This window comes from Pelophylax lessonae, assembly GCF_965119305.1.
Source record: "Pelophylax lessonae genome assembly, chromosome: 5".
NCBI lineage: Eukaryota > Metazoa > Chordata > Amphibia > Anura > Ranidae > Pelophylax > Pelophylax lessonae.
Window position 1 is genome coordinate 474,763,722 of NC_138772.1, and position 25,326 is coordinate 474,789,047.

At 44.1% G+C, this 25,326-nt stretch overlaps 1 protein-coding gene across 3 annotated transcripts in view; it reads left to right on the forward strand.

The window, feature by feature from the left end:
- The first annotated feature begins 1,854 nt into the window (after positions 1-1,854).
- The window catches only part of PDP1 (pyruvate dehydrogenase phosphatase catalytic subunit 1), a 35,125-nt gene continuing 11,653 nt past the window's right edge, over positions 1,855-25,326 (forward strand). The window contains exon 1 of one of the 3 annotated variants that reach the window (XM_082259905.1): positions 1,855-2,092. In XM_082259905.1, the coding sequence (XP_082116031.1) occupies positions 2,035-2,092 (58 nt within the window). In that variant the 5' untranslated portion in view covers positions 1,855-2,034. The remainder of the gene's footprint in view (positions 2,093-25,326) is intronic. The other 2 variants (XM_082259906.1, XM_082259907.1) reach the window with 2 other exon arrangements.

Genomic DNA, 25,326 nt, shown 5'->3' on the forward strand with positions numbered 1-25,326 from the left:
CATCTTCCCATGCTATTACATAAGGGGCTTGTTAGCCCCCTTGTGATGGCAATAAAGTAAAAAAAATTAAAAAGTGTAAAAAAAATCAAAATATTAATTAAAAAAATTGAAAGCACCCTTGCGCACACTCTATATTAAAAGTGAAGCATAGGGCAGGTATGTGTATATAAACCTCAATTGTGCCACACATGTGACGTATTCTTGTGAATATTAGAGTGAGAAATAATTCTGGGGCCGCAGTTCATGTTTAACTCTAAACCAATGACCTATAAAGTCTATTAAAGCGTTGCCTATGGAGAATTTTAGGTACCGTCGTTTTTGATGATTTCACAGGCGTGCACAGTTTTAAGACTTCACAAGTTTGGTATTTATTTATTTGATGTAACCCCATATTTTATATTTTGCCCAAAAAATGGGCATATATTGTGTTTGTCTTTAATAAGATTAATTTTAGTGTATTTTTTTTCCTAAAATACACTTTTGATAAATAACTATCCACATATTGTTCAACATAAATAATTGCAGCAGACACCATTTTATTCTGCAGAGTCTCTGCTTTCAGAAAATATATACTTTTTGAGGGGTCTACACAGCACGACAGAAACGCTCAAAAGCAACATGCATAGGTGTGAATTGAGCCTTAGAAACTGGGGGGGGGGGGGGGGGGGAGTGGAGAGCTAAGGCCCCTTTCAAACTTGTGCGACCTAAAAGTCACGCAATTTTACTGCAATTTTGACTGGACTTGAAGCAATGCCAGTGTAATCTTGAGGTCGGTGGATCTCAAAACGCATAAATGTTGGACCAAAGTAGTGCAGGGACAACTATGAGGTCGCTGCGACTTGAAGTTGCACAGGTATGAATGATACTCATTGCAAATCATGGAGTACGATTTGTCATGCGACTTGCAGTCCCAAATCGCACAAGTGTGAAAGGAGCCTTACACACACACACACTCTTTAAAGCGGTAGTATCCCGCTTTTTGACACTTTTACCTACAGGTAAGCCTATAATAAGGCTTACCTGTAGGTACAAATAATATCTCCTAAACCGGCATGGTTTAGGAGATATTTACAGTGCATGCAGCCGCTCGCGCGAGCGGTGCATGCGCTCTGAAGGTCCGGGGGGACCTTCAATTAATTTGCCGGGAGCTTGCCGGAAAAATCACTCCCACGCGCATGCGCGGGAGTGACGTTATCGCGGCTCCGGCCAATCATCGCGCCGGAGCCGTCTCTTCCGGCCAATCACCGCGCCGGAGCCGCCGAACCCGGAAGAGACGGCGAGGGATCATGGCAGCGCCCGCAGCGATGTCCGGGGGTCCGTGTCGGGGCTTCGTTCTAAGGTAAGTTACACATAATGGGCTAGTATGCGATGCATACTAGCCCATTATGCCTTTGTCTTGCAGGTTTTTTTGTTTTTTTTTTTGTTTCTAGGGTTTACAACCGCTTTAAGAACATACATCATTTTTCAAACAAGCACAAATGGCTTAGAATGTAGCCATAGTGACCACCCTGCCTTTATGTAGTAATAGGAGGGGGGAGGGATTTCAGAGACAGGGACGCCCCCTCCCTCCTATCATTAGTATTCTGCTGCAGTGAGCCAGCTCTATATACATTGTCACTCTGCCCCGCCCATCACCCGCCTATCCCCATTATCTCCGCACTTGGCAACCTCACTTCAAAGAGCCGCCTGGAGAGGGGCGGAGAGATCGTCGTCTGACTAGCCACTCAGAACAGAGCGGGGCGTGTCTCGGCGGACGGGCGGGTTCTGCCATTGGCGGGGCGGAGGGTGTGGCGAACGGGCCGCGATCCCATTCCACAACGTAGAAGTCTGTGAAGGACAATCGCTGGCTGTGACGTCACGGAGCTTTGCGCCGCTGAGCGGAAGGGAGGGCGGCAGTACCGGGCAGTACGGTGGTGGCCGGGCTCCGGTGGGGGGCCGCAGGTAGTGAGTGTCTGTGCGTCTCTCTGCTGCTATCTCTTGTGTGTCTCCCATGTCGGACTGTCCCTCTGTCTCTCCTGCGCTGCTCTGTCCTGGATGTTGGCAGCTTGTTGTGACGGGAGAATGTGTGTGTGCCCCGGGCCCAGGCGGATCGGTATGTATCCCCTCCTCCAGTCACAGCTTGTGCTCCGTCACCCAGCTTACAGGGTCACTTCACCTTTACCACAAAACTACCAATGCGGGGCACAAACTGTGCGGCTATAATTCCGTCCTTACTATAGGTGGGGGCCGTGTATTTACCTCCTGAAGCCTGACTGAAAAACTTCCAACAATGACATCATCCTGGCCTGTTACTAAGACGCTCCCAGCCACCACTACTACCACCCCCCCCCCCCCCCCCCCATCATCACCTCCACCATCACAGAAGTAAGCTCTCCAATCCCTACACATGTCATCCACTATCTGCCATAGGGGGGGAGAGAGCACACGAGGGGGGCTTGGATCACCTGGGGGGGTCTTAGCAACGTCCTAGTAACAAGGCAGTATGTAATGACGCCACCTCTGGGAGTTTTACAGCCAGGTTTTCGGAGGTTCACTATTCTCAAAACTATTGGGACGCCTGGCTTTACACTCACATGAACTTTAATGGCATCCCATGTTCGGATCGTAGTCCCAACTAGAGATGGGCTCAGACGTGTTAGGGATCCCACGTGCCCGGATCCCGCCAGGAAGCCCACACTGCACTCCACCAATCACAGGCACTGAGACATTTCTCAGGCTGCAGCTGCACAGATCAGGAAATGTCTCAGTGCCTGTGATTGGTGGAGTGCAGTGTGGGCTTCCTGGCAGGATCCGGGCAGGTGGGAACTCGAAAACAACCGATCCCATTTCTAGTTCCAGCCCACCTGAGTAGTCCCGCCTGGAAGCGGTCACTGTACACTGCCAATCCTAGGCAGTGAGGTATTTCCTGGCCCACAGCTGCACATACATACACGCTGCCTATAATTGGTGGTGTGCAGTGACGGCTTCCTGGTGGGATTACTTATGGGGCTTTTCCACTGCATGGAACCAAACGGTTCGGCTCGCTTTTGTGCTTTTCCACTGCTGGTACCGCATGGTATGGTATAGGAACGGTTCGGTACGGCGGCGCTTTTCCACTGCATGGAACCGAACGGTACGGCTCTCAAAAACAGTACCACCTCGATTGTGGTTCCAACATGTACCATACCCGGTACCATATCCCACAATCCTTTACATGCAGTCACTACTAGCCACTGATTGGTCAGAGAATCCCACCCACCCCGTTGTTATCCCACCCACTTAACTTTAGTACTACTTTAGTGGAAAAGCAAACCATACCGTACCGAACCGTTCCAACATCGTACCATGCGGTACCAGCAGTGGAAAAGCAAGCAGGACCGAGTTGAGCCGAGCCGGTACTTGCAGTGGAAAAGTGCCATTAGGTGGGTTGGGACTACGATCAGAACACGTCCGAGCCCATTCCTAGTCCATAGGGTTCAATATTGAGTTGGCCCACCCTTTGCAGCTATAACAGCTTCAACTCTTCTGGGAAGGCTGTCCACAAGGTTTAGCAGTGTGTCTATGGGAATGTTTTACCATTCTTCCAGAAGTGTATTTGTGAGGTCAGGCACTGATGTTGGAGAGAAGGCCTGGCTCGCAGTCTGCGCTCTAATTCATCCCAAAGGTGTTTTTATCGGGTTGAGGTCAGGACTCTGTGTAGGTCAGTCAAGTTCCTCCACCCCAAACTCACTCATCCATGTCTTTTATTGGCCTTGCTTGGTTCACTGGTGTGTAGTCATGTTTGAACTGGTAGGGGCCATCCCCAAACTGTTCCCACAAAGTTGGGAGCCTGAAATTGTCCAAAATGTCTTGGTATGCTGAGGCTTTAAAGCATAAGTAAAAAGTTACATTTCCGGGACACTACCGGGAATCTAAAGCCCCGTACACACATAGCTATTGTCTGCCGACCGATCGGCCGTCTTTTGTCCGGTGCTGTCCTGTCGGCTGAAAAGTGCTAAAGACTGCACACGAATTTTGTCGGCCAACAACAGCCGACTGCAGAAGTGATGTCATGTGATGGTTAACTTTCCGTGTGTTTTTTCTTTTCTGAGCATGCCCAGTCTTGCTAATCTGCTGTTTGTCGGCCGAATTCTGTACTGACTTGCGAACAATCGGCCGTTCTGGTGACGGCCAACAAAAATTTTAAAGTCTGCATGCCAGATTCCGTTCGGCCGAAAATTAGTTGTCGGAAGCATCATACTAACAAGCCGACAATCGGCCGATCGGTCGGTGGCCGAATATTTACGGCCGACAATCGCTACGTGTGTACGGGGCTTAACACTGCCATTGGTTGTGCTCTCAACCAAACGGTCAAACCATCCAATGGCTGGAGTCATAACCGATCACATGTGCAGCATTATGGCACATGGCTAAAAACGATAGTAGGCTTTACTTCCACTTTAAGAGTTCCCTTCACTGGACATCTGAAAAACAACCCCACACCATAATCCCCCCCCCCCCCCAACAGATGATTTGGACCAGTGCACAAAGCAAGGTCCATAAAGACATGGATGAGCAAGTTTGGGGTGGAGGAACTTGATTGACCTGTACAGAGTCCTGACCTCAACCTGATAGAATACATTTGGGATGAATTAAAGCGGAGACTGCGAGCCAGGCCTTCTCCTCCAACATCAGTGCCTGACCTCACAAATGCACTTCTGGAAGAATGGTCAAACATTCCCATAGACCTCCTAAACCTTGTGGACAGCCTTCCCAGAAGAGTTGAAGCTGTTATAGCTGCAAAGGGTGGGCCAACTCAATATTGAACCCTACAGACTAAGACTGGGATGCCATAAAAGTTTGTGTTTGTGTGTGTGTGTGTATGTGTATATATGTGTGTATATATATATATGTGTATATATATATATATATATATATATATATATATATATATATATATATATATATATATATATATATATATATATATATATATATATATATATAAATATGCGCAGGCGTCCCAATACTTTTGGCAATGTAGTGGACATAGATGGCTACAACTATAGCAAGAGCATTATCCAACTTTTTGATCAGAGCTGCAGTTGTTTTTATCTATAAATGCTCCTTGCCTGCATAGACTGTTTGTGGAAAAGGTGGACTATGCCTTTAATACTGAACTCCGGAGAAAATTCTAAAAGTGGAACCTCACTCTCCCACGTGACATTGATCATTTTGAATTCTCATGCTGCTAGCATTAGTAAATTAGATAGGAAAGTATATTGTATTTACTTTTCTTCTACCTTTTCTCAGTTACTTTCTGGTTTCTTGCCTAGGCAAATGTCATACATCCCAGTTGTCTTCAGGAGGGTAGGGGGAGGGTTTTTTTCACCTTCCTTCCTGCATGCTTGAGATAAGAGCAGATCGTTTCCAAGTAAATGCTACATGAATCATCTGCCCTTAGTCAAGATGGCCACAGCCAGAAAAGCTAAGGGTCATTTTTCGAATTGAATTGATTTATCAACAAAATAAAGCAAAGACGTGGGTAGATTGGGGGAGGGGGGAGGGGCTTTGCTTTGAATGTTAAAAATAAACTGTCTTTTTGGTTTGTGGTACCCAGTTGAGGTGAGGATCTATTAAACTACCCTCTCCATGTACTGCAAGGATTGAATGCTGGTTTTTGTCTATAGTACCTTATCCCCTTTATGACAGCAACACACACATAGGTGGGCCTTACCGCTGCTGTATTATGAGTTGTTCATCACTCTGTGACTGAGCTGTCACTGACCTCTCACTGTCATCCTTGTAAAGTCGGCATTTTCAATCCCCGCTCCTCATTTTCTTCTCTGTGCAGCATATCCAGGACAGATCAGAGTTTTTCTGATTGGTCCGTGCAGGCACAGAACACAACTGTTATCCATACAGGAAGCCCCGCAGATTTCATATCCCTATACCAAACCCTGGCTGTGTGGGCACTAATAGCTCATTACCTACAGAGGTAAGTACAGCTGGGATTTGGGGGTGGTGAGAGTGCATGGTGTTCACCTTTTTTTTAAAAAAAAAAATTTTCACCCTGAAAAGATGAACTAACCCTTTGAAGCCCAAGTTTTGGATAAAATTCTTATTATACAGGATTTATATAGTGGCAACAGCTTGCCCAGTGCTTTACAATACGGAGCGGGACAATACAAGTACAGAAGGGATAGAAGGGCCCTGCTCTTGGAGCTTACACCAGCATGAGGAAATAACCCCCCCCCCCCCCTCGGACATCAGAGTGACCGAAACTGGAGCGGCAAGGGTCCCCGCAGGCGGGGAACAGTATATAAGCAATAGACCTTGGTGGCTTGATTGGCTGGTGCGGGATGATCTCACTCCTGCTTATACTCAGGAGTTACCCCAGTACACAGGATCTATGCCGGGATGTAAACGGAGCTGCGTTTTCACAGATCAGTGAACCTTCTACAGAAGACTGTGGGCAGGTAGGTTTCTTCTTTTGCAGAGAGGACCTGCCTGCTCACAGGTTTAGAAAGTGGGACTTTAGTTTTGCTTTAACCCCAGGCAGGATTGGTAAGAAGGGGATTGGAGGATAGGATAAAAAAAATGCATTTTAAGGCACAGTCCATCTTTTTCACAAATTAAGTAAATGCAACGACATTAAAGCGGTAGTAAAACCCTGCGAAAAATACCATAATGTGCTAGTATGCATTGCATACTAGCACATCATGAAATACTTGCCTTAAAACAAAGCCCTCCAGCGGCGCACTGTCACTGCTGAGAGCGCTGACCATTTCCCCCGGTCTGCCTTCCAGGTTCGCTGACTCCAGCCATGTGAGTGGCCAGAGCCGCAATGATGTCACTCCTGCGCATCCCTCTGTTAGGGCACGGTGCCCTGAAGGTCCGGCATTGTATGCCGGACCTTCAGAAGACATGCATCAGTGATGTCAGCGGCAGCATCCAGGGTAAATATCTCCTCAACGGTGCACATTTAGGAGATATTCATTTTACCTACAGGTAAGCCTTATTATAGGCTTAATTGTAGGTAAAGATCACCGAGTGGACTTTACTAACGCTTTAAGGGCTCTTTCACACGGACGTTCCGGAACGTATGTCCGTTTGCGGGTGATATACGGACATAATGCTTGTCAATGGGATTGCGGATGTCATCCGCTGACATCCGATTTGTGTCCTTTCAGTTCTGTTCCGTTTTTTGTAATGGAACAGAACCCTATTTTTCCTCCGTTAAAAAAAACAGAACGGATGCAAAATCGGATGTCAGCGATGTCATCCGCAATCCCCATAGACATACATAATGTCCGTATATCATCTGCAAACGGATGGGATGATATGCAGACATACGGACCGGATGACACAAGTGTCATCCGTGTCCGTTAAAAAAAAAAAAAAAAAAAAAAAAAAAAGCCGCAGCGGACAAAAAAACCGGAGCGGCCGTGTGAAAGAAGCCATATAAAGAAAATGTGTGTCTTATTACATTTTGCATTGATACTTGCATAGCATTGCAGCCATGCTCGGTGGATGAGGGGTGCAATGCTCTGGCTCCTACAGACTCTTCCTCCAGCCCTAGGTCTGCACTAAGGTACAGCTCTTCAGTTATGGGGCTGGAGGAAGTATTGATGGACTACAAGTATGGTGCTGCCACCTAATTGGACATGGGACTTGAAGTCTTTCTATTCAGACTTCTTTCAATGGATGATGCAGCTATGTGAGTGGACCCATGCTAAATTAAACAGTCCGTAGGACGCTCCAGGAGAAGCACCCTGTGATTCAGGTAAGTAGAAGGGGGTGGTTTCTGGGTGAAGGGTCAGAGAATGTGTCTATGTTCATGTTACACCCTAAATATAAGTGTAACCTCAAATATGCCTGTAAGGTGAACTTCGCCTTTGCATGTTAATTCTTTGCCTACAGTACCATTAAAAAGCATTTACTTTATCCTTCACTTCCCCGGCAGCCGGTGCTTCCCCCCGATGCTTGGGGTTGTGGGTGGGCCTTGCAATGCAGGATTGCTAGTTTTGCATTGTATGCAATGACTTTCAGTGTCTGCGACCAACAGCAAAGGGAAGCAGCTTTGCGGGACCAGCCACATGGAGAGGAGGAAGATTGGGTGAACAAGGGTTCCCTAGACAAAGACGAGCATTTAACCCTTGCAGTGCTTTGGAGGTAGGAGGCTGCAAGCGTAGTTTAGTTTTTTTTCCCTTGAGTTCAGCTTTAGAGAATTCAAAGTATTGTGTAACTTATTAACCACTTTACCACCGGAGGATTTTGCTGTCTTACGTCCAGGCCACTTTTTGCAATTCGGCGCTGTGCGAATTTAACTGACAGTTGCGCGGTTGTGCGACGCTGTACCCAAATTAAATTTACGTCCTTTTTTTCCCACAAACAGAGCTTTCTTTTGGTGGTATTTGATCACCTCTGCGATTTTTACTTTTTGCGCTATAAACAAAAAAAGAGCGTTTATTTTGAAAAAATAACAATAATTTAAACTTTTTTTTTATATGAAATTCCCCCCCAAAAAAATGTAAAAATCAGATTTTTTTTTTTTACATTTTTGGCCAATTTGTTTTCTGCTACCTATGTTTGGTAAAAAAAAATCACAATAAGCGTATTTTGATTGGTTTGCGCAAAAGTTATTGCGTTTACTAACTAAGGGAAAGATTTCTGTAATTTTTTGGTGTTTTTTTTTTTTTGGTGTGTTTTTTTTTTTGCGGGACTGCGACATTGCGGCGGACAGATCGGATCCTTGACTGACATTTTTGACACTTTTGGGGGTACCAGTGACATTACTACAGTAATCAGTGCTATATATATGCACGGTTATTGTAAAAATGACACTGGCAGGGAAGGGGTTAATTTTATTGGAGGGGTTAATGTATGCCTGGTGCTTACTAACGTGTGTGGGGGGAGGTGACTGAGTGAGTCAGGGACAGATCGCATGTTCAGCTATGCTGAACCCTGCAATCTGACCCTGCCTGTCACTTAGGAGATCCACCCGCTCTGTTTACACAAGCGGGCGGATCTCCACACTCGATTCCCCCGACGATCGGGGAAGAGCAGCGGCGATAGCCACCGCTCCTCCCCTGGCCCGACTCCCTCTGTGACTGAAAACAGCGGAAGCGCGCCTCCGGCGGCACGCGAACGCCGCCTACAGGGGGAGGAGTCCAGCGACGTAGGTCTACGTCGCTGGACCATAACGAGCCACATTGCTGCAGTAGCAGCAATGTGAGCAGACGTCAAGTGGTTAATTTACATAGGGAAAGCCTGTCACTCAAGTCTTCAGGGTGTGGGCAGCTGTATATATTTATGGCCATACTTTGCCTGGTACTAACTAAAGACTGCAAACACAATCAGCCCTCTAAATAATTATTTACATTTTATTATTTATTTTTAACAAATGAGTTAGGCTTGAGCATGTGTCTTCCTCTCCCAAGCTTCATTTTTATTCAGGGGGTCTGGAATTGCAGATGCTGGCAGAGAAAACAAATTGAAGAAAATTCAGCCTGGATGATGATTGTGCCTGCAGGTTCCTGGAGATAGTCGTCACATGATCAGTCTGGGATAACTGTCAGCTTTATAGGGGTCTTATCATAGATCTAAATCCAAGAACAAAGATGTAATATATTGCAGTTTACCAATCCCTAGATGAGGTGCTTGCATTCGTCTCTTTTTTTCAGACTAAGAACATTCTCTGCAAATACAGAAAAATACTGGGTGATTTGCCAAAAATCCAGTGTCCTTGCAACTTCCTGCGAATTGACAGTACAGGCGGTCCCCGGGTTACAAACATCTGACTTCCAAACGGACGGAGACAACAGGAAGTGAGAAGAAATCCACCCCTAGGAAGGAAATTCACTCCTGTAAGAGTTCTCATGGGAAAAAGATGTCTCCACTGAATCTTTATCACTAATCCTTGTTTCCATAACAACCCAAAATTTTCCAAATCTATTTATCATAAGGACAGAAATTGAGGTAAAATCTTCTTCTGAACAGGGGCACAGACCGCAAAACAAATGTTACAGGGGTGTTAACCCTTCCCTATGCTATCTAAAAAAAACTTAAATTGTTTTGGCTGGAGCTACACTTAAAAAATGTATCTGTTCCTACTTGCATACAAATTCCACTTAGGCTGCATTCACATGTCAGCTTATAATCGCGGGCAGAACCGCCGCGGTTCCGCCCGCGATTCGGAGATTTATTGCAAATCGCGGGACGCCTAGCGTTGCCCGTTGATTTGCAATAGCCCCCCAAACGCCGAGCGATGTTGCCGCGATTTACGCCCGCCGAATCGCGGCAACATCGCGCAAACAAAATCGTGGGACGCAATACGCTCCAAAGAAGCTCTTGTACTTTTTTGGAGCGTATTGCGTCCCGTGATTTTGTTTGCGCGATGTTGCCGCGATTCGGCGGGCGTAAATCGCGGCAACATCGCTCGGCGTTTGGGGGGCTATTGCAAATCAACGGGCAACGCTAGGCGTCCCGCGATTTGCAATAAATCTCCGAATCGCGGGCGGAACCGCGGCGGTTCTGCCCGCGATTATAAGCTGACATGTGAATGCAGCCTTAAGAACAAGTCTACAGACCCTATGTTTGTAAAGTGGGGATCGCCTGTAAACTTAAATTTTAAACTATCTGCCTTTAAGTATCTTTTATAATTACCCTGCCCCCTAATTGAGATGGAGAGGAGGTGTTTGTACTCAAACTCAGGAAAGCAGTCTGGGTGGCAGTCCTGATTCTCCATATATGCAGTGAGTGTAGCCAATCCGGTACGGGGGGGGGGGGGGGGGGGGCTGAAATAAGAAAACGAATGCAACCACTGCATTTAAGGACTGGTAAGCTGCAATATATTCTATATATTTTTTGGGGGTTTGGGTAAGGCTTTGCATGCTTTAGCTGTTAAAATGATCCTGTGCATGTAATTGTCTTATAGTTACCCAGTATCTGCTCATAAACCAATTTCTACTTTTAGAGCTGGTTCACACCACAATTTCTGCTTTCCAGATTTGTTTTTGATGCATTCAGTGCGTTTTTTGTCTCCTTATTTTTTATTTTTGATCTCAGTTGAGGGCGTGCGTTTTTGATGCGTTTTGCCACATTACAGATGCATTCCATACAAAACAATGCAGCATATATTCTACTTTTGTTGACTGCACTGGAACGCACTGCTGGCTATTGGAATACATGTTAGGCCCTTTTCACCCTTCTGCGACCTAAAAGTTGTGTGATTTTTGCATGATGATTTTGACTGGACTTGAAACAATGCATGTATAATCTTGGTCTATGCACCTCCAAAATGCATCAGTCGGACCAAGTAGTGCCTACTACCTTGAAGTTGTTGCGACTTGAAGTTGCACAGATATGAACGGGGTACTCATTGTAAATCCTACAGTACGACTTGTCCTGTGACTTTGCAGTCCTAAGTTGCAGGACAATTCGTGCAAGTGTGAAAGGGGCCTTAAGCACTGTCCATCGTTTTTGATGCAGAATAAAACTCATTGGACTGCATCTGGTGTGAAATGGCCCTTAAAGGGATCCTGTCTCTATGGAAAAAAAGAAAAAGCCAAGCCACTTTGTAAGGAAGATTACTGGTATCCACTCAGTGGGTATCCACTCCAATTTTCACTCTTGCAGAGCTGTGAATGCTGCTATGTGACAACTATTACTATTCTTGTCCAGGATTTATATATCACCAAGTTTCCTCAGTGCTTTACAGAATAAGGGGAGACAATACAGTTACAATACAATGCAAAGCAAGGGCTCAGAGGGCTCTGGTTGTGAGAGCTTACAATCTAAATGGGGGAGCAAGTGGTAGAAAAGTAATGGCAATAAGGGATGAGCTGATGAAGAAAGTAAACATTTAGTTGTTAGGCAGGCCATAGACAGTGTGAAATTCGCACAATTCCTCCATTAACGCAAACATTGTTGACAGGGGAATCGGCAAATGTCTTCTCCTGGGGGGGGGGGGGGGGCAAACTGGGGAAGCCATCCCTGCCGGGAAAAGACAGTGATTATTCCTAGCGGCTATAGCAGCCACTAGTAATAATCCCAAGAGAATCCGGCAATCTGGTTGTACCCAAGTTGATCAATTGATGGACTTGGTATGTTCAGCCTGCCCTCGAACAATTTGAACCTTGGCCGGTTCACCAAGAACTGGCTGAGATTTGAACAGTGTATGGCCCATGAGGAGATGAGTTTTCAGGATCGCCTAAAGGTAGATGCATTCAGCTAAAACTGAAAGGACTAAGGCTCGGGTCACACTATTGCGATGCGGGAAGGCTGCGAATTCGCAGCCTGTTCCCGCATCGCACACGCACCCCCGGCAGTTCACACTGCCAAATGCGATCCGCTGGGGGTGTCAATGTAATCTTTACGACACCCCCAGTTTGATCGCATATCGCAGTGCGATCGTGCAGTTCGCACAGGATGGGATCGCACAAGTGTGAACCGCTGTGCGATCCGATCCTGATGCGGCTGCAAAAATGCCTCCTGTGCGTGTTTGCACCGGGTGCGATGCGAATTTAGCCATACAAACTGTATGGCTAAACTCGCACCGCACAGCTGATCGCATGTAATGTCGGAGCAGTGCGCTCCGACATTACATGCGAACCCGGCACTCGCATCAGTGTGAACCGGGTCTAAGGGAGGGGGTTCCAGAGGAATGAAGAGGTCCTGGAGGTGACCTCTGCTGGAGAGCAGAAGATCTTGGAAGAAACAAAACTAAGGCTGGCCATACACTATACAATTTTCTTATTCAATTTCCTTTAGATTTACCTTTAACTATGTAGTGCAAGGGCCTGCCTGATTGCATACAAATTGAAAGTGTTTAGGTTTGACCCTATATTACATGGTTTTGGTAAATCTAAAGGAAAGTTGAACAAGAAAATTGTATAGTGTATGGCCAGCCTAACTTTTACAGGGCACCTCTGCTTCCTCTTCCACAACCACGGGGTCTAATAATCTTTGTTTTTTTTTTTCCAGTGCAGGACACAAAAGGCTTGCCATAAAGTGTATATAAACATTAAAGTGGTTCTAAAGGCAGAAGGTTTTTTATCTTAAAGTGGAGCTCCACCAAAAAGGGGAAGCTACGATTGATCGCACCCTCCACTGCCAAATTTCGCACTTTTTGGAGGGGTGGGTACCTGTTTTTGATAGGTACCCGCTGCCATGTTCCTAGTAAGATCGCCGCACAGTGATCTATGTCATGTCTGGCCCCTTCTGCTTCCCCCTCTGCCTTCTGGGACCTGGGTGTGTCCCAGAAGATGGCGAGACCGTTCAGAAAGCGCAGCGCAACTCGTGCATGGGCAGTAGGAAACCAGCTGTGAAGCCTGAAGGCTTCACTGCCGGTTTCCCTTACTTGCAATGCTGGCACCTGCACCCGAAGCTGATGGAAAAATGGGGTGCCAAAATCCTCGGATCCCTGGACAGGTAAGTGTCCTTATAATAAAAGTCAGCAGCTACAGTAATTGGTACTTTGACGTTAAATACCGGTGTTATGGCAGCAGATAGCCATAACCCTGTTATTTATTTATTTTTTTTTATTTACTATTTTTTTACACGACCCGCGGTCTCCCCAGGGTATTAATTTTATGGGTGGTGGGAGAGGTGCCCATCCCCCTCCCGCTGCTTTCCGGTAGTTTTCCCCGCTTACCAGAACCGTAGGTTGTGGGGAAAACAATCTGGTTCATTCCAGTCCCAAGCAGGAATTCAAGTGAGGGCAAGATGGCCCCCACTCGAAAATATGGCCATGGAGGACCGAAACAACGTCATACGTTGCTTCCTCCCAATGACCTTAAAGGGTCCCCCTTTTTTTTTTTTTTTGGGTTTTAACTGTAGATGTGATATCTGAGGTCTTTTTGACCCCAGATCTCACATTAGATGACCTGTCCTGCTTATTTCTATTACATTGAATTAGTGCCCTGTCCCTCCGAGCTCGCATGCAGAAGCGAACGCATACACAAGTCGCACCAACACATGTGAGGTATCTCTGTGATCGTTGGAGCAAGAGCAATAATTCTAGCCCTAGCCCTTCTCTGTAACTCTAAACTTGTAAACTGTAGAAATTTTGAAAGCGTTGCCTATGGAGTTTAAGCACCAAAGTTTGCCGCCATTGCACGAGCGTGCGCAAATTTGAAGCATGACCTGCTCGGTATCAATTTACTTGGCGTAACATTCTTTCACATTATAGAACAAAATTGGGTTAACTTTACTGTGTTCTTATTTTTTAATTCAAAAAAGTGCCTTTTGTAAGACCGCTGCGCAAATACGATGTGACAAAGTATTTTCTAGCAAAAAATACTGATTTTAACTTGTAAGCAAGAAGTGTCAGAAAAAGGTTTAGTCTTTCACGGTAAACCTTTCACAGAGACTTTGCTAATTGAGAAGCTGCCTGATTTGCATGTAGCTCTATGGCTTATTTGCTTGATAAATGTCCCCCACTGTTATGTCAACAAGGGAGGTAGGAGCACGCTGTGTTTGTGGCACATCAGCAATTACGTTTCTGTACTTGCTTGTGCTTTAAGAAATGAAGCCTCAAACTTTCTTACACTTCTTTACCCCTTTTTGCTGTCAGAATAATTTTTTATATATTTTTTTTTTGCATGTGTTAAAACTAGGGATTGATCGACTTATCGGTGGGGCCGATATTCACTTTTTTTTTTTTTTTTTTTTTTTATCGATATCGGCCAATATTGATTCAAGTGGTTGTACCGGAGTGATGCCTCAAGCTACAGACATCACCCTGGTAATGTTTTATAGAGCTGACGGTCGGCTTTCTTGTAATGACAACTGATGTGGCTGAGCAGCTGCTCGATTGTCCTTACCAGGAGCAGGAGGAGACGTGTGTTCCGCCGCCTTCCGTGGCCTGCCCAGGTCTTCCGTCCCACCGACTGGCCAAAGACCTGAACAAAGCTGCAATCAGCTCTGATCGGGTCTCAGTTAAAAACGCAGAAGTGATGTCATGACTTCACTTCTGGTTGCTAGAGCCTTAAAGATTTATAAAAATAAGAAAAGACAGCATTCGAAACAGCTGAACTTGGTGTTTTGAATGCTTTTAAGTGCAGAGGAGGGGTTTTAGACCCCCAGATCCCTCCATAAAGAGTACCTGTCGCTGCCTATTACTGTTACAAGGGATGTTTACACTCCTTGTGACAGCAATAAAAGTGATCATACAAGCAAATAGTGCAGCGCTAAACAAAGATAATAGAAGCAATAAATAAAATATACATAATCAATATGATGGTGTATGTAAATCATGCAGAAAAGTCCATAAATGAATGTTCAAATCCAGGAGAGAAAAGGTAGATGACACCAGCATTCCCAGAAGAACCATATACAAAAAAAGGAGGAAGAGGGTGACTGGAAAACAAGAAAATAGCTTCACACCCTATAGGGGGTATAAGGTAATCGCCTTACCAGATCACAATGACCACTAAATCATAGGTGGTCCAAATAGGCAATCAATCGATCATCCATCCATCCATCCATAAGGTATGGGTAGAAAAAGGATCAGCCGTCAACCAGCTTTTGTTTTTTGCCGCCTGAGCCCATCTGTTGTTCAGGCATGGGAACTCTTGTGTTGTGCATTTTACAGGTACTTCCATTGAAGTCTGTGAGACCAAAACACACCGCTCCAAAAAAAGCCCCTGTAACTTTTTTGAGCTTCAAGTGGCTGAGATGGCATACAGATGTGAACTGCCAAAATGTATAATGGAATTTTGATGTAAAGATTTTCAAGTGTAGGAAAACCTGAGAAAATGTTATGTGAATATGGGTTTCAACCAGTTCTTGGCTGCAATTGCAGCTTGTTTTAATTAATGGAATGCCACAACCTGTGGGACATGACTTTGGCAGTGAAAGCTTAATGCCCCCCTCCCAAGCAGCCCAAACATTCTCCTCAGCCTCGCTGTTTTAGTTCAGTTTATCCAACAGAAGCAAGGAAAGTAAGCAGTGTGTGAACAGCAATCCTAGAAAGGCTTACACAGGATGGAGATCTCTTCCCGCGCCATTCTGACAGCCCTGGGTCACGCAACAGTGCTCACACATGAGGAAGGGAAGTAAGTGGCATGGTGGGCATTTAAAGGATAAGTTCACTTTTTAAAGTTTGAATAAATGCACTTTTTTTTTTTTTTTTGCTATAGGAGCCTGGTCTCCTGCAGACTGTCAGTGAGAGCTGTCTGCCTGTACATCGTACTTGCAGACAGTTTTTTTTTTTTTTTTTGTTTTCTGTTTATTGAAAATTTTTCAAAAAGACAAAGAAAAACAGAACATAGACCATACAATCCGACATTAAATACGGCAAATAGCCATGGAACAGTATCAACGAGTGCATGAACATCTCAGTGCGCGTCAAGCACACCCAGTCATGAAAAGTCTGAGAAAACATACTGATAGCACAACATCTTGCATCATAAAACCAATGTCAGAGAGCGCCTTTATGAAAGTGAAAGGATACAAAAAAGCGGAAAAGAAAGGGAAAGAAGAGGAAAGAGCAGCAGGAAAAGAAAAAGGGGGTAAGAGGAGGGTGGGAAAGTAGGCCATGGGTAACTTATGTACCGAATAATAAAAACTTTAATCAGATATGATTACATTAGAAGGTGATAAACCAAGGGGGGTGTCCTCAGTGAGTAGGGCCACATAGGAAGAGGTGTTTTTAAAAGAAGACCAAGGTTGCCAGGCAGAGTGAAAACGGTCCAGTTTGTCACGGGCTATGAAAGTAAGTTCCTCTAATTGGTAAGTCGTATCAATTTTCCGTAGCCAGTGACGTATCGTGGGAATGGTCGGTGAGCCCCAGAGGGCGGGGATCAGGGCTTTGGCCGCATTAAGCATGTGAGGGATCATTGATCTTTTGTACTTAGAGAGCGGCATGTTAGTTCCATGCAGCAGGACAACCCAAGGATCTGATGGAATCACTTGCAGACAGTTAAACACTGACAAGAAGACTCCATGAACTGCCAGAGCACCTAACCGTGCCGTGGGAGTTCATTGAGAGCTACAAGCCAACAACCACAAAGGATGTCAGTACTTGTAATTCAATTATTCACAGAATTCTGAGAATGAATGACGCACCCCTGTGGGCGGAGCCCTGCACAGTTGCGCTCCTTTCAAAAAAGTGACCACTAGTACGGGCAACTTTTCCCTGTACTGCTGTTACAGGGACAGAGGGCAAGTGACTGCAGCAGTGGGAACATGTTACATGTTCCGCCCTAAAAACGGGCGCATGTTCTCAAAGGTGAACTTATCCTTTAATCAAACCTGTGTCTTTGTCCTGCATCAGGGGCAGGGAGCCTTAAGAGATGGGAGATCTACCTAAACATGGGAGTAGTCAGGGATCACTGGGCACAGTGTTGCCCGGTGTCTCCTCCTCACACCTGATTTAAACCTCTAATTGTCATACTACCGCGTCGCAATAGTGTGCATTGCACGGCAATATAGGCAACTTATCGCCTCCTCACCACCTGTAAAAAGACACTCAGATTGCTTTTCAGAGGAGCAGCAGTGCCTGCTGCACTTGTGAATGAGCCCTCAGTTGCATTTACAGCAGCACCCTTTTGGTCTTGTGCACGGACCAAGTTGGGGGGATGGTAAAACCCTGAGATTGATTTTATCGCCCCCAATACCTGCCCCCTTTAGCCGCTGAGGCAGCAATCAAAGGTTTACTCATGCCGCAGCAGTAATTAAACCCCTGTTGCTTTTGATGGGTGCCACTGCCTGCCAATCGTGGCTCATGGACATCCAGCACATAGCACAATGGCAGTAAAGGTGTCCAGTGCATTCCCTCACTGGTATTCCAACAGTACAAACACATGGCTGCTGCCCTTCGAAGCTAGGAGCACATGGAAGGGCGCCGCATGTCAAACAAAATCAAAGAACATTCCCAGCTCAGCTTACCAACCAGCCTGCAACCAACTGAATTATCCTGTCTAACAGTATGCTTTAAAAGCGTATTCTTTGGTTTTGTTTGCCATGCGTCTCCCTTCCATGTGCTCCTTGCTGCAAAGACTCATTATAGGTGAGGGCAAAGGCAATTTGTTTGCACTGTTAGAATACTGGTGAGGGGACGCGCTGCACACTTTTGCTGCCATTGTTTTATATTCTGGGTGTTCGGTGCATCCCTGTGACTTCAAGAAGGTGTGGGCTCCATCTAGGCTCACCTGCCCGCTGCCTATCCATTATATAATGCATGTGCTTTTACTATGGAGGCTCTCAAAAATTAGTTAGGACTGCAGATCATGCTGAGGTGACGGGGCTCTACAGCTTACGCATGTGTTTGCAAACGAAACCTCTGTTTTTAACGCATACTGTTAGACAGGATAATATGGTTGGTTGGTAAGTTGGGAATTTTCTTTGGTTTTGTTTGACATGCCTCACCTTTCCATTTGCTCCTTGCTGAAAAGGCCAGTTATAGGTGGGGCAGTGGCCAATATGCAATGCATGTGGTTGCAGAACATTAGTGCGGCATTTCTGGGGTTAAGACAAGCAAGTAGGGAGGTGTCCTATTGGCTCCTCACCTCTGGTTAAATGCCTCTGAAAAGTGATCCAAATGCAAATTACTTTTTAAAGGTGTAGTCATTTAGATGCATCTAAACTTGGCCTTGCAGAAATATTGCTTGCAACATCTAGGCCAGTTCTAATACTGTGGGGATTGCCTTTCTAGCATTAAAGCATTCCAAAGCTGGCACATTGTGGCCTGGAGTCACACATTTCCAGGATGTCAGGGCTTATCTAATGCCTGAGCAGCCAATCCAGAACAACAAAGAACATTCTGAGAGTGCAGAAATGCGATAATCTCCAGGGTGCTTAAATGGCTGTGTATTGCAGGCACTTCAATTCTGTACATTGCATCTGCATTAGAGTCCTGAGTGCAATGTATGGCAAACACGGGTTTATCAATTCCTTTACTATATGAAAAAATGCACATATTTGTAAAAATCACTGTGACATGCAAAAATGCTAATGATTGCTGCTTGAAAATGGAATTTGTTGTTCTCATCGTATGTTATAGGGATGCAGCAGATTTGATCCAGTCATAGCAATTCCCGTCTGTGTACTAGAAAAGCGCAATCTTTGTACCTTTCCTGCACTGCACTTGTGATCTGCATGCAGGTGCAAATGAATTGTTAAACAGACCTCTGCTAATTGTCTGCTGAATTGATTCACTGGTCCTCGTTCCTCTGGATGTGTTCTACAAGTTGCTGATCTGTTCAGGAGACCATGGAATGAAGCTGGGATTACACACAAGCACTGGGAGAGCTGGAGCACCCAACACTTGCACTTCCCTTAGGCCGGCCATACACAGTTCCTGCTGAACTGGCTGAGATTCAAACCGTTAATGGGCAGGCTGAATGTACCAAGTGGATCGATCGGGGTACAACCAGCCTGCCGGATTGCTTCCCTCGCACGGTTAGTGTTGATGGGGGGGGATCGAGTGAATTTTCCAGTGTACATTTGCTCCATGTATGGCCGACTTAAGTAGCTGAGTTGTGCTGCTAAAATCATTTGCAGTTAAAGGTCGTACACACGCACCGATTGTTGGCCGTTAATTGTCGGCCAACGTCTGATTGGCCGATTGTAGGCTTGTTAGTATGATGCTTCCGACAACCAACTGTGACTTTTCGGCCGAAAAAAATCTGGTGTGCATGCTATAAAATTTTTGTTGGCCAACAACAGAACAGCCGATTGTTCCTCAGTCAGTACAGATTTCGGCAGACAAAAATCTGATGAGCAAGACTGGGCATGCTCAGAGAAGAAAAAACACACGGAAAGTAAACCATCACATGACATCACTTCTGAAGTTGGTTTCTGTCGGCCAACAAAAGTCCAGTGCAAGTCTAGAGCACATTTCAACCAACAAACACTGGACAAAAGACGGCCGATCAGTCGGCCAACAATCTGTGCATGTGTACGGGGCTTTACTTGCTATGAACAGCAGTCGATCAGTACGCAGCAGAGATGGATAGTAACGAAGTAGAACTACTTAAGTACTGTACTTAAGTACCGAAATGCGGTATCTGTACTTTCCTAGAGTATAATTTTTTTCTCCTACTTCTACTTTTACTTCACTACATTTTTTCGATGATTTCGATACTTCTACTCAAGTATTTTTTTTTTGTGCTGCATAGTTACTCGTTACTTTTAAAAAAATTACCACTGCCAGAACAGTAGATGGCAGGTTGCATAAAGCTCAACAAAATGTGTATAATGTCATTTGTAAATCAGCGCATACGAAAATAAAGGCTGTGTATAATAAAAGCTGCTATACCAAATCTTTCCAATAAAAAGAAAATATGAAACAAACAAATAAATGGTGCTACAGCGCTTAAAGTGCATCAAGAAACTACTAACAAACACAGGTTAATCATTTGAATAAAACATTTGAAATAATAAAAAACAATATGATGTTCAAACTTTTGACTTCTTTCTTTAATAACTACATAACACAGTACTTGTACTTCTACTTTCAGTACTTGAGTAGAAATTTTTTTTCAAAACTACTGGTACTTTTTACTTTTAGTACTTAAGTAGCAAATTTTTTGAAAAAACTACTTGCAATACTTAAGTAAAAAAAATGTTGAATACTTTAGTACTTCTACTTAAGTAACTTTTTCTGCGAGCACTTCCACTTCTACTTAAGTAACTTTTTGATCGAGCACTTGTACTTTTACTCAAGTAGAAATTTCGAGTACTTTATACAAGTCTGGTACGCAGAACAAATGGCTCCCTATGGTATAATATATGCATTTAGAAGTAGTTAATCATAATTGATGGGGAATTTTTTTTTTTTTTTTTTCAGCTTTTCACTATTTATTGGCTGTGTGACTTACCGAAGGGGCCAATGTTTTGTGCCGGTTCAACAGTTATAGGAATTCTATGCGGATCAGATGCGATCCGAAAAGCAAAGATTCACATGTCACCGAAGGCTGTTCACATATATGCGGTGGAAATTTGTTTAGAAGAGAAAAGGGTCCTGTGCGAGTTTAGTGCAATTTTCAGCTCCATAAACTTCTATGGGACCAAAGTGAAATCGCAGACCAGTGTTCACATCGCTGCAATGTTTATGGGTTTTTTTTTTTGCCTAGATTTTTATAAATAAATAAAATTGCAGATGTAACCACTCCCCTCCCTTAGCTTGGAAATCGCACATGACAAGCAGAAATCGCAATGGGACTTCACCGTGTACTGATTAAAATTCGCAGCACATAAGTGTGACCCGGCACAACTGTTTATTGATCAGTCCCTACCAGTTTAGTAGCTTGACTGAGCTACTAAAAATTGTCCATTAAGTTATGTGTTTCACATTCTGGCTCAGCAGTAGTCGGATTATTGTAGATTAATGCACAATAGGACTGCGCATTGTGGAGTTCATTTATCAGTGTTGTAGCATTTATTTATTTCTTTTGCAGTCATATCTTGAAAGTTATGCTAATAAAACGCTATTTGTGACCAGCTGTGGTAATTTCTGTAAAATTGTAGCAGATTTATTCTATGAAAGATTCAAGTAGGAAAGTATCACATTCCATAGCCCAGAAAAAAAAAATCTTTTTTTTTTTTTTTTTTTGGTGCCTTGCTTTGATACCCCTTTAAGGGTTATTTGGGTGCTGATGCAGAAAATTGCATTGGCTAGACTGCATCAGCTCCTAGTTTCCAAGATTTGTGAAATTGTATAATTATTTTTAGTCAGTTTTTGAAAAGATCTTGCTGATCAGCTTGTTCTCCTGTTACCTAGTTTGTGTTTTTGCATACAACTTAAAGGGAAACTCCACTTTTGTTGGGGAAAAAAATAGCAAATAAACAATATAACATAGTTAATTGCGACACAAACCATTTTGTAATTGAATTGTATTAAAAATGAACTTTCCTTTTCAATCTGCAGCTGTTGTAATTTTCTGAAAATACAATATGGCTACCTGGTGTTCTGTACACAGAATGTATACTGACCACACCCCAGAAACATTTCCTGCTTGTGTGATTGGCTCACCAATTTTCCCAGAAGTCTGCCTAAAGCTCCGTACACATGATCAGATTATCGAACGATCTGTCGTCAGTTTTTTTGTGGCATGCTAGTCTGATAAGGAAAGTGAAGAGTTTATTCTCATACGAATTTTCCCGTACGACAGAATTCTACTTCAGAAGTGATGTCATGTGTTGGATTGCTTTGTATGTGCTCTTTCTCTCTGAGCATGCCTAGTCTTGCTCTTAAGATTTTTTTCCGTCGATGTCTGTACTAATGAGACGAAAATCGGACGTTGTTTTGATGGACAACAAAAATTATATAGCCTGCACATCAGGATTTTGTCGGCCGAAAAGTCGGAGTTGGCTGTCGAAACCACCATACTAACAATCTGAAAATCGGCAGATTGGCCGTCGGACGAAATTTCCCTTCAGATTTTCGTATCGTGTGTACGGGCCTTAAGGCTGGATACATTACACACTATACAACTTTTGTTGTTTGCTTCCCTTTTACATTTACCGTCAACTATGTAGTGCAATGACCTGCCTGATTGCATTCAAATTGAAAGTGTTTAGGTTTGACCTCCTATTATATGGTTTTGGTAAATTTGTAAGGAAAAAATCTAAAGATAATTGTATAGTGTGTATCCAGCATAAGATGCAAGTCAGATTTCTGGCAACCCCTGCAACAAAATGTCACTTTTGGTGAGATACTCCCAATAGGAACACGTCTAAAGGGATGCAGGCCCAGCAGCTTCCCTCACAGCTGATAATCATGAAACCGCTCCCATTAGACCCACTCAGCACAGAGGAACAAACAATGATTTCTTCAGAATAACAAAAGGTAGGAATCTGCAACAAAGGTGTCCTTTTATGAAATGGAGATTAGCAGTGATCCTGCTGATCACAGCTCATTTCCGATCATTCTCAGTTTATGAAACAGAAATGATCAGCGGAGAACATGTTCTCCGCTGATCATCTCTTCACACGGGTATCTGCCATTGACTGACACAAACAGCCAGGTCATGAAGCTGCGATCCCCGCACTTCACTGGCGATCTGTGCCAGAATTCACACTCCCGGGTTCACCAGCCTGGAGCTTGTGAAGCAGGGAGTGAAGACCAAATCGGGGGAGAACTGAGGGGGGAAAAAGGAAAATTATGGACTTCCTTCTTCCTCGTTCAGACCCCCCAACACAGTAATATATGTATGTACACACACACACACACACACACACACACGTGTGTGTATATGTATATGTGTATATAATATATATATATATATATATATATATATATATATATATATATATATATATATATATATATATATATATATATATTAGTGTGTGTGGGGGGGACTATTATTTATTAACATTAGTGGGGATGGTGTACTCTCAGTGATAATTTATCACTGCTTGTTAAAGTGCGCCAGTGATTTTTCATACTAGGTAATCTCGCTTTGTCTCACGAGATTACAGGCGCTCCCATTCACTTCTACACAGATCTCGGCGAAAACCGTTCTCCTCTGATCACCCTGGGAGAACTGAAGTTCTCCGCTTCATAAAAAGGGTGCCAGAGGAGATCATTTTCCCCGGAGAACTGTAGAGAAGCGAACAGAGAAAAAAATTCACCCGTTCATAAACGTACACCAAAGTTTGTTAAATCCTTGCAATGTACAGAGATCACCCAGGGGGGAATGTTTTTTTTTTTTTTTTTTTTTTTTTATTTTTATTTTTATTTTATTCTCAACAAAAGTGGAGTTACTCTTTAACAGATAGTGAGTGTTTTATGTTATTTTACATTGAATTCTAAAGTGTAAGTAATTACCTTTTTTTATTAGTTGTGATTGTATAGGGTGTGTGAATTGCTACCCCTATTTGATTTTTGCAGATCCACCGTCTTAGGCTCCATGTACACGGGACGTTGTTAAAAGTCCCTTTGAATGCTGGAATTTTTAGGACGTTTGAAACGTCCGTTCGGTCGCGTTTGTACCCGCGTTTAGCGGGCGTTTGCGTTTAGAACCGTTCCTAGAGGTCAAAAAAATGATTCCCCTTTTAAAATGGAAAAAACGCGAATGCTAAACGCGGGTCATCGCGTTCGGACGAGTTTCTGCGTTTGAAACACACGTTCGAACGCAAATAATTGCGTTCTAAAAAAAGTCCCTGAACGCTACTGCCTGCAAATGACTGTACACGACCATGTGTACATGGACAGATAAGATAACATGGAGCTGCGTTCAGGGGCTTCTGAAAAAAACGCCCAACTGCTCCTAAACGGCCATTTTCAGCGTCCCGTGTACATGGACTCTTAGAGGTTATAGCTACTTCATGACGGTGCTGCTGGAATCATCCCCACATATTTTACTATATTTTATATCCTGATTTTTTTGATGGGTGACGGAGTGGTATATAGTATTCATGCTGTATTTCAAAAACTAGAGCTGATAGTAAAAATGTGGTGCCATTTATGTAATCAGCGAGTCAAATTTACCCAGGAACAGGTCTAACATTCCAAGCACTAAAATGTGTTGGCCTGTGAATAATTGGGTCACATTTTAGCATACTGCCGTGAATCCTATGACTACAGTAAAGCCTAGTACACAAAAATAAGAGGCATGGAGGAGCTCAGATAGGAGGAAAGATTAGAGGAAGTAAAAGTATTTCTCTCTTGAGAAGAGGAGATTAAGAAGGGGGGAGGGGGGAGATATGATCAGCATGTATAAATGCAGAAGTGGCCCATATAGTGAACTTGGTGGTGTTCACTTGAAGGTCATCACAGAAGACAAGGGGGCACTCTATAGGTCTGGAGGAAAAGAGGTTCAGGCTGGGTTCACACTGGTGCGAACACAGACATCGTATGTGATTCACTCCACATTGCTGTGCAGATCACATGCGATGCCACTTCAGCCATACAAACTGGCTGAAGTCACATTCGCACCAAAATGGTGCAGGACCCTTTTTTTGGTTCGCACTGGAATCAGATCGCATGGTTGTAAAAACCCATGCAATCCAATTCCTACACCATTCTACAGTTCGCACTGCAATCTGTGAACCAATCGGGGGGTGTCATTTAAATTTTCTTTTAAACTCGCAGCGGTTTTCATAGAGCACTGTGAACTGCCTGCGAGAGACATTACGATGCAGGAACACAGGAGTCGCGCTGATTCCCGCATCGTATGTGTGAACCCAGACTTAAACTCCAAATACGGAAAGGTTTCTTCACAGTAAGGCCCCTTTCACACGAACAATCCAATCAGATCCGCCTGTCAAGTTTTTTTTTTTTTTTTTTTTTTTTTTTTTTTTTTTAGGCGGACTTGATCGGGTCCTCCATGCATCCCTATGGGGCAGCGGATGTCAGCGGCGACATGTCTGCTGCCATCCGCATCCGATCCTGTCCATGAAATCTGGACGGAT